A 10,229-nucleotide genomic window follows, 5' to 3' on the forward strand; every position below is an offset into this window, starting at 1 on the left:
GTCCAGTAAGCACAGAGGCACAAGTTTTAAGCGTGTAGACCAACGCGTTTCGACCAGAGCGTCTTATTCATGGCTTGACATGCCATGAATAAGACGCTCTGGTCGAAACGCGTTGGTCTACACGCTTAAAACTTGTGCCTCTGTGCTTACTGGACTACATTTTGTTTTTACTTGTCTAATAAAAGCAAGTTTTAATCTACTATCCTCCTTGATGCTGGATATTTGCCTTTCTTCAAGTTGTCTTTCCGCCCGGGCCTGGGCGTTCCCTGCATCGGTTGGAGTCTGAGAGTGAAGAGGGGTGAGCTGACTATGGTTTTTTGTTGATCCCTGATCATTGGCATAGTCAGCTGCGGTCTCCTGATTTCTCCTGCAGAGGAGACACGTGGCCCCGCAGGTCAGGACCCGCAACCTCCAGGACGCAGCGAGACCTGATCATGGGCACATACCCTTATAATGCTCAAAGAACAGGAGGCATAGGGGTGATATAGTGTTCAAGTAGAACATAGAAAAAAAGGACCGCACAGGTGGACGACGGCCGTTTCGCGTTGGTGGACCAGTCGAAGCGTACACCAACGCGAAACGGCCGTCGTCCTTACGAGAAGCCTGCACTTCGGCTCCTTTCCTGCCTTTTATGCTGCACTTTTTGGAATAAAAGAAACTTTACTTGGCGATTGGATTGTGTGGTCCGTTTCTTGTTCTACTTGAACACTCTCTGGACACCTGTCAATTTGCAGGACGAGCACTCCTCAGCTGTGAATACCTGGATCCCAGGTCTTTTCCCGTTCACTTGTGAGGCCCCCGCAAGGTAAACCTAGTGGTGCAGGGCTGTTTCTACTATTTTTTGATAGGGGGGATATAGGTCTAACATAGACTGCTGTAATAGAAGTATTGTTTGTATAACTCATATTTGTCCCACATCATCTCCTTAGCGTTCTGTATTGCTGGATAGTATACCATTAGGATAGTAGGGTCAGGCGGGGTTAAGGTGGCCATATATCTTATATTCCAAAGGAGATCAGCCCTTGTCTTATTCAAAATAATAATAAAAAAATGTAATCCATGTTAAAATCCAAATGAAAAAATAAATGAATATGCAGAGTGGTATAGAGTGAGGTCCTGAGGAACTACGTCTACATTTTGATGTTTTCCCCTCTCTGCCTTGCTCTTTACCACTCTGCATATTTACCTATTTTTTCTATTTGTATTTTAACATGGATTAATAAGTTCTATATATTTTTTATGGATAAGAAAGTGATGGTCTCCTTTGGAGTATGCGCTGTTCTACCCTCGAGCCCTCTGACCGGGCTCTGTACAGGTGCGCTGACTCTGGTTTCTTTTTGGCCGTACATCTTATATAGATATTCTTTTGACCTGAGCTAAGCATGTATGTGTGTTAATGGGGGAAGGGAAATAAATCTATATACCCTCAATTTCTAATGATCTATATGCTAACCTCTGACAATGCCGTATCATGGCCACACACTAGGTGCACGGCTGCGTGACACAATAATCTAAGGGTTTATTCAGACAAGTGCCATCCGTGTGTATCACAGACTGCGCAAATAGAGCACATGAACACAATGCCAGTGCACATAGATGATTTTCAACACAGATCGCTGGTTTTCAAGGAAAAAAATCACAACACAAGCTATTCAGGTTTTGTTTTTTATTTTTTTTTTAAAATCAGGTTAATTTTTATTAATCAATAAAGTACATACCACAGATAACAGTCTATTTCCCTGCAAGAACAGTACAGAGAGGAAAAGATCTTATTTAGTCACAATCTAAATTATACAATAAAACAGTGCACCTGTAGGCCATACCCAACATCAGTGTAGGTCACGCAGTAAATATTCCAATTCAATATCCTACCCATTATAAAAAATACCCCACATCTTTTTCAGTAACCAATATATATCCCAGATATACATAGTTCACTCCGTTCCAGTAAATTGTTAACCAGTTATGAGAAGAAGGGCCTGGTCTCCCATACTGTCTTGCAGCAGTGTCGGGGAGGGAAGACCTGAGGTATCCAACCACATCCCCCAAATCTTATAGAACTTCTTCAGTGCATTTCTTTGAGGTACACCCCCCTCTCCAACGAAAGTATAGTGTTAACTCTCTTTCTAAGGTCACCTATGGCCGGAGGAGCCGAGTCCAGCCAGTGGTAGGCCAACAGTTTCCTGGCCTGATATGAGTCACGTAATACCAACCGTAACCAGAGAACTCAAATCTACCCCCCAGGAGACCTAGAATACATGTAACAGATCTTGGCTGTATTCGTATGTTGAAAACTTGCCCGATCAGCTCTAATACTGCCCTCCAGTATTCTTCGATATTCACACAGGACCATATCATGTGCAGCAGATTAGCGCGATTCAGGTGTATTTTACAGACCAGAATAATACATGGCAGCTCCAGCACTATCTGCAGTGATGATGGGAACGCATGAGCCGCACAATTAGCCAGTCAGGTCTGCAATTTCGAAGTGCGCCTGGCTCGTTTTCAATATGGGCGTTTGAACTCTGCATAAAGCCATTTTCACATATCCTTCATTCACTGTTCATGTTCTGACCACAATATCTGAAAGGCCATGGGTCTTCTGATTAGAGCTGGGCGGACTCACAGAAACTGGGACCAGCGGGTACCTGCTAAATTTAAAATAAAAAAAAACAAACTGAGCCAGTCCGGAATCTGGTAAACATATAAGCCTATGGTAAGCAGAATCCGGAGATTAAAAATGTTGGTAGAAGGGATAGGATAGGGGGGTGGGTCTAAGACAATCCGTTACTAACCAGTAACTAAAAGTAAATAAATACAGACAAAACAAAGGTATAATGGAGGAGCTGTCTTACCCTTATAGCAGCTGAATTTGAATGTTCACTGGTGAGACCCGCTCGCAATCCTGGATGAAGCAATCCACAGGGTGTAGAAGGTATATAACAGAAAGAGATCCGGCGGTAGTCCTCAAGAACCAGATGGTAGTATAAAAAAATCCATTTTTATTAGAGAAAATGAGACTAAAATCCAGCAAAATAGAAATGACAACACGGGAGGTTAGTCAGAGACTAGTTTCCGCAAAAGCCTTTTTCCTGTCTGACAGGATGAAGGCTTTTGCCGAAACTAGTCTCTGACTAACCTCCCGTGTTGTCATTTCTATTTTGCTGGATTTTATTCTCATTTTCTCTAATAAAAATTGATTTTTTTTTATACTACCATCTGGTTCTTGAGGACTACCGCCGGATCTCTTTCTGTTATATACCTAAATAAATATAGACACTGAAAAAATCCTTTTATTTGGAATACAATAAAAAACCCATCCTCCTTCACCACTTTATTAACCCCAAGAGACCCCTGCAAGTCAGATGTAATCCACACGAGGTCCCACAATGATTCCAGCTCTGCTACAGCTTTGTCACATCGAGCGGCCATAGAACTTGACCGCTCGCTGTGAGCTCCAAAGAATGAATGAGCCACGATGACTGATTGGAGTCAGACGCAGTCGCACAGGCTGGGGGCATGTCGGACTGCAACCAGTCACAGAGGCCAGACCGGCCGGTGGGCAGGGAAAGCAGTGCTAAGTGTACATAGACAAGCAATGATGAGCAGAGGCCATGGGAGCAGCGTACAGCCATGACCAAGCATACCGCTTGCTTCAGTCTTATTTTCTTTTTAACTTCTCGAGTGCCGCATCCGGATCAAACAGCTGGAATCCCGGGCCTGGCACCCAGGAAACTTTGAAACTACTTTTACAGTCTGGGTCCACCCAGCTCTACTCCTGACCCAAACTGAAGAATCTCTATAACTCTCTATAATATCTCTATAACTGTTGAGATCGGCTGGTCCGGACATCAAAGCCAATACTTGGACCATGAATATCAGACCGGAGAAATTCTCCTAAGACTTCTGAGTGGGGCATTAGTTTTCCTCTTGTTGGATTCTACAATATTTTATGCTTCTGTATAAGAAAAGTGCAGGAACATCACTCAGTGTTAAACACATTGAAAGCGGATTGAGGGAATTTTATGTGTGCGTGTGAATATAATATGTTTGTGAAGAGCCCATGTTGACCAGTAACGATAGGAATGCTTCCTGCCACCTTATCGCTAGATGCCAGCTAACAGATGCCAGTCTGCCCCTATTGTGTGCAGCAGACCAGGGGACATCATTAGACCTGTATCCGGCTCAGGACATTAACCTGTGATTCATGACTGGGCTTCAAACCCTTCAATGAACCTGTCTGGGTATATAATGTGTTTCTGGTCTGATTCCCCTTTTTATCTCTAGCTCCCAATTTATGATCCTGTCTGGAAACACAATTGTTGGCAAACTACAGAAAAACAATTAATTAATTGAACAGAGCATAAGATGGTTCAGAAATATATGTGTATTATTGTATATTCTGACATGTGACATCTTGGTCATGTTATGTGAAAATAATATATAAACTATATATGCCACTTTTTATTAATAAGAAGCCCTTTTTTTTTTCTTTTTGTGTAGAAGTTTCAGGATCGATATAATCCAAAGTATAAACAGCCAGCTGTCATTTCAAGTAAGTGAGAATATAAATGACCTTTATGTATCTGCAATCTATGGCTCAATAGATTTTGATTGAATTTAAGGGCTTGTCCAAGTGTAGGGTAAGTGGCCTACATTTGTCCAAGTACAGCGCCACTCTAGGCCAGAGACTTGGTTTGGTAATGCAGCTTCAGTCAATAACGCTAAAAGGTGTAGTACATATTGCTTTTTCATAGGGTGGTTTAATAACCCATTTCTTTTGGGGATGAACTTTACTTTGCCTACATTTGTCTTGATTTGTATGCAGCTACTGAGATGGCACCTGACAGTTTGCATTATTACTCTATTCCCAGTCCTATCCATCAGGTTTAGTTGCAAATATACATGCAATCTATATTGACACCCATAATATAAATGAATAAAACCTACAATAAAGTTTTTATAGATCTTTAGTTGTAGGTTGCACTTAGGAATTTGCATGCTAAGCCATCAAAAACTTGTTTCTCCTTTTGTATGTGTCTACTGTATATTATTTGTTTGATATAGCATGAAGTAATGCTATACAGCACTTTCTGTGTTATTGTTTTTGTTAGAACTGTTTTATGTATAAACTTTGAAAACCTAATAAAAAATTATTGAATCACAAAAACTCCTGAGCTATTAAAGGGAACCGGTCACCAGATTTTTCTCTTATGAGCTGCAGCCACCACCAGTGAGCCCTTATATACAGTATTTTGGAATTCTATATATAAGAGCCCAGGCCGCTCTGTAGAACGTAAAAATCACTTTTATTATACTCATGTGTGGCGCCCTGGACTAGCCAGGTCGTCACAGATACTACAACATACACCCCCACCCCGAGACAGGCACATCAGCCAGACACAAAATCCTTGTTGCCTCCCTCCAGGGGCTGATGTCCACACCAGGTGGGATGGAGCCAGGCGGTTGGCCCCACCCACTGAGGAGTTCAGTCCTGGAGGCGGGAAAAGGAAGTCAGAGCAGATCAGTTAGGGAAGTGAAAGAGATAGGAGTGAAGTAGTAGTGCAGGAGCAAACTGACCGTGTCCGGGTGTGTGGCCCGGGCACTAAGAGCAAGGTTGGCAGACGGTGGTGGCCGTCTGCAGGAGAGGCGAATCAACGCGGAACCGTAGGACCGGGGACGGGGGGTGGCCCGCCGGTACCGAACCGGGGAGCGAAGTGAAGCCAGCACACACAGGCAGGGCCTGCGGACACCGACCAGGCTTGGAGTTGCCATTAGAGGTCAAATCCGTCAGTGACCGGAACCCCAGGGGTTTCCTAACAGCCAAGACCCGATTTGAAGGCAACCGTCCGACCAGTAGAAGGAAATACAGCTACCGCCACAGCTAGAGTTCCAAGGGCCAGAGCCTGCGGGCAAAAGGGCTCCTCCAGGGCATATATACGCTGGGGAGCGGGTTACCGGTGGGAATCCATCGGGACCGAACATACACAAAGGTGCAGGGAAAGGCAGCCACCACCAACCGTCCGGGAGAAGCCACAGCAGCCGGCTGCAGGACCCGTGTATCCAGCCGTTTGGTTTACAAGAGACTTTGCGTACATTTGTGGCTGAGTGAGTACAACCGTGCCCTCCGTCACCGCGCTGCGCAGCCCAGGCGACCCTGCACCTCACCAACCCTGCCTCCCCGTCACCTCACCGGGCCCCGGGACCACCAACCCCTACCCACGGAGGGGAAAAAAACATCCCAGCTGCTCCCTGCCATTGCTCCCGGGATCCCCGTCACCAGCAGCGGTGGTGCTCCAACCTCACCACAACCCGTGGGTGGCGTCACGGACTAAATCCCCAAACCCAAACTACCCCTTTCACTCACGGGCGAAGAGCGCAGCTCGAGTCCCCGGATCCGGCCCACCGCTCGAGCCACCGAGCAGCAGCAGCCGGACCCGAGCGTTAGCGAGCGCAGCGCCCCGCCACCCGCGACACATGTAGGGGGCGGTCCGGTGTGATGGGTGTCACTGATCTCGGTTTGTGCCTCTTCCATCTTGTGCAATTGTCCTCCTGCCCAGCCCCATGTGGATGACGTGTCCTACATCATCCACACAGTGGGCTCCATTGTGCTTTTGCACATGTGCACTTTGATCTGCCCTGCTGCTTTATAAATTGGGGAGGATTCCAAAAAGATGCTGCAGAGTAAAAATGGCGTAGGTTATGATGCCAAGCAATCAAATTTCATATTTCAGATCTTCTTTATTAAATGCCCTTTAAAAAAATACTGGTTGCTGTGCGAAAACTGCTTTAGGCTATGTGCACACGCTGTGTTTTTTTGACGCATGCGTTTTTAGCGCGATTTGGTGCGTTTTTGGCTGCGTTTTGCTGCGTTTTTGATCTCTGCGTTTTTCCAATGCATTGCATGGGGGAAAAACGCAGGAAAGAATTGACATGTCCATTTTTTTTTTTAAGCTCAAAAACGCAGCTTAAAAAAAAAGTTGTGTGCGGACAGCAAAAATGAAAACTCATAGACTTTGCTGGGGAAGCAAAGTCATGCAGTTTTGAGGCCGAAAAATGCACTGTGTGAACTTACCCTTACTTCTTTCCTAAACCTTGCATGATAGTGTCCTTGTGATCTATATGTTGCAGCGCATTCTTCTAGAATTCTTGGAGACTTTTGTCGGAATTTCGTTGATAAGATCCACAATGCACACGGCGTCTTTTACTAGTGGATTCTGCCCGGAAGCCACCTGAAAAAGCCCTTAAAAATTGCCAAAAAGAAAGCACATATGTATAACAATGTTAAACCGAATTGCTGTGCATATGTTTGGTCTTGCTGAACTTTTTTTAAAGCTTCAGACCTCTAAAGCGGCTAAAAGAACCAGTGACCAGTCCATTCTTCTGAATGATGTATGCTATTGATACATACATTTGAAAATAAAAATGCTGGTTGCAAAGCCGCTAGATTGGACGTTAGAAGGGATGCCGAAGAGGACACCACAGCATCGTGTTCTTCAAAGTCTCAACCAGTACGCCGGCATGTAAAAGACTCCTCCATGTTGTCCTGACATTAAGACTGTGTGTTCATACTGGAGGGCTTTCTGTAGCCCACCGCACAGATGACCTTCCTCACATGATTACATGGGTTTGACAACTCTGCTTTTACCTTTGTCCTTCTCATGGACCCATGTGGTGGCTTTCATTCTAACCATTCTGAAGTCCTTCCGAATAACTCAAATTACATCTCCTGAACATAATGGAAGGTTTTAAAGATATTTATTGTGGTATGTTTTTGTTTTTTTTTTAATGCTTTGGAGCAGTTGTATCAGATTAGAAAAAGAATCCGCTCTTCTCCAGAAGCCCCCCTGCACTTGTCTATACCCAGACCCTGAACATGATGGTCACTGTTTGTGGAAGCAAAAAGTACATTTAAAGTGGTCTACATCTTGGTGATAACTTGTTGATTGGTGGGGGGCACCTTCTGGGACTTGCACTGATTGACAGATTGTAGAACTTTTATCACTGTTAGAATGGAGCCGCAGTGGACATGCTTGACATTCTCCATTCATTCACTGCTGGGATGCTGAGCGCTGCTCTCATTTTTTTCTGGCAACCCCATAAAGAATGAATGAATGGATTGGTGGTTGAGCATCCGACATGAAACTCAATTTTAGTACAGGGAGATAAAAGTGCCTCGTCGGGATAAAAATGTGCCTGTCTGCTAATCAGTGTGGACCTCAGATTTCGAACCCCCACATATTAATAAGTTATCACCGATTCTGCAGATAGGCATTGACTTGTTTTGTTTAGACAAGCCCTAATCTTGGAAAATCTGCTTTAAGAACTTTTTCAATTTGTTGGAAAGTCTAGATAGAATGTCTCTCCTCTTAGGCTGGGTTCACAGCGTTTTTTTTCCTGTGGGCAGTAGCTTTGTCAGGACTCACGTCCAAACCTCCCACAAAATATTATTCGAGTGTATGTGTCGGCAGGGCCATTGACTATAATAATGAAGCTGGAGTCACTGTGTGATCGGTTGTGCATCACATCTGGCCATATATGCCTAGTAGAGGCCGGCACCCAGACATAGTCTACTGCGTTTTATTACCCTCCTCCAATAGGCTTATATGATCGAAATTGATGCACGAAAGAGCACACAGTGATTCCATTTCATTATTATAGTCAGTGGCACTGTTGACAATACACTTGAATCCTTGCGGCAACCTAGCTTTAGATCAGCTGTAAATAAGTCTATAGCAATATGGTAATTGCCACACTACTACTGAATTGATCCTATGCGAAAATATGCATCACACCCAAAAAACGGCATAATTTTTAGACTTAATTTGTGTATTGAGGTTTTCTGAAATGGCTTCAGATGTCAAACCCCAAATAAACCACCATGTGTTGTATGGTTGGAGATATCTAACACATACTGTTTATTATGGATTGGTGGTCCTGTTCTGTGAGCTTGGTCCATTCCTCGGCAGCGGGGACTTATTGCTTTGTAATATGTATACAAGCTCTGTAGAATATTTTGGAAAAAAGTATTAATATGAACATTTTATTGATTATAGATTCATCATTCAAGGACATCCCTCAACCTGTTCTCTCAACGTCACCTCCCTCTACCTCAATATGCGTAGGAAAAAGAGACACTGGCCAGTCATGTACTGCGCCCTGCCGAGGGGTGCCTGTATCAGGTATAGACAGGTATGCAAGCACATTCTTAGGAGAACGATCACATTTCAGATTGGTTGTTTTAGTACCGTATATGCCGGCGTATAAGACGACTGGGCGTATAAGACGACCCCCAACTTCTGCCCTAAACTTACCCCTCTCAAACACTCTGCACCCCTTCACATGCTTCTGTCACAGTCTGCAGCCCTCATATGCCCCTCACCCTGCAGCCCCTCTCACCCTCATGTCCCCTCTTTTCTTATTACCAGTCATGTGTCCAAATCTCCTTCAGGATTCAGTTCTCTTGCTTTCTGCCCGACATCCTGTGTCTCCTCCCACACAGTCACATGGGCGTGACGTCATCGCAGGTCCTGCAGGATGGAGATTCCGTCTGCTGTGCAGGACTAGCACTCCTGCAGCTCAGACATGGCTGGTGGCCTCTCCAGGTCAGGGGCCCCTCTACTGACACTGGGCTCCCCTGACTCACAGTTCGGCCACTACACAGCAGCACTACACATAGACGCAGAGCGGCTGCCGGGCCCCTATGTGTACTAGTGCCGCTGTGTAGTGGCCGGCCTGTGAGTCAGGGGAGCCCAGTGTCAGTAGAGGGGCGGCTCACTTCTCGTTCCCCCGCTGATCCGGTCTCTTCGGCGCATCGTCCATTGCTGTCGCTCGCTGACCTCTCAGCAGGCGCGCAGTGATGACGTCACCGCGCTCGCTGCAGAGCTGTCAGAAGAACGCCGACAGTCACAGCGGGGAGAATGATAAGAGAGGGAGCGCGCCGCTCACTCTCTCATCATTGCTCTCAATTGTATCGGCACCTGCGATGCCGATGCAATTGAAAGCTCGATCCTCTGCGGGGGGCGGTGACAGCGCGGCCACCGGGCCCCCCTGTGTAGCGGTGCGCCACTCCTGCCACCGCGAGTGGGCCCCCCCGGCAGCTGACCGGGTTTGCCGGGTGCTGGCGCCGGCCCTGATCCTTCCCATAGACAGGTAGGAGCCCTGTCTGCGAGCCAGATACGGCCATCAAAAGAGCCATATCTGGCTCGCGAGCCATAGGTTCCCGACCC

The 10,229-nt window shown here is 45.8% G+C and overlaps 1 protein-coding gene across 3 annotated transcripts in view; it reads left to right on the top strand.

The window, feature by feature from the left end:
- Positions 1–10,229, top strand: part of ARHGEF28 (Rho guanine nucleotide exchange factor 28) — a 345,613-nt gene that overhangs the window by 258,860 nt on the left and 76,524 nt on the right. For all 3 annotated transcript variants that reach the window (XM_075325325.1, XM_075325342.1, XM_075325333.1), the window contains 2 exons: positions 4,504–4,555; positions 9,057–9,192. In XM_075325325.1, the coding sequence (XP_075181440.1) occupies positions 4,504–4,555; positions 9,057–9,192 (188 nt within the window). The remainder of the gene's footprint in view (positions 1–4,503; positions 4,556–9,056; positions 9,193–10,229) is intronic.

Source organism: Anomaloglossus baeobatrachus, chromosome 1, assembly GCF_048569485.1.
Source record: "Anomaloglossus baeobatrachus isolate aAnoBae1 chromosome 1, aAnoBae1.hap1, whole genome shotgun sequence".
Lineage (NCBI taxonomy): Eukaryota > Metazoa > Chordata > Amphibia > Anura > Aromobatidae > Anomaloglossus > Anomaloglossus baeobatrachus.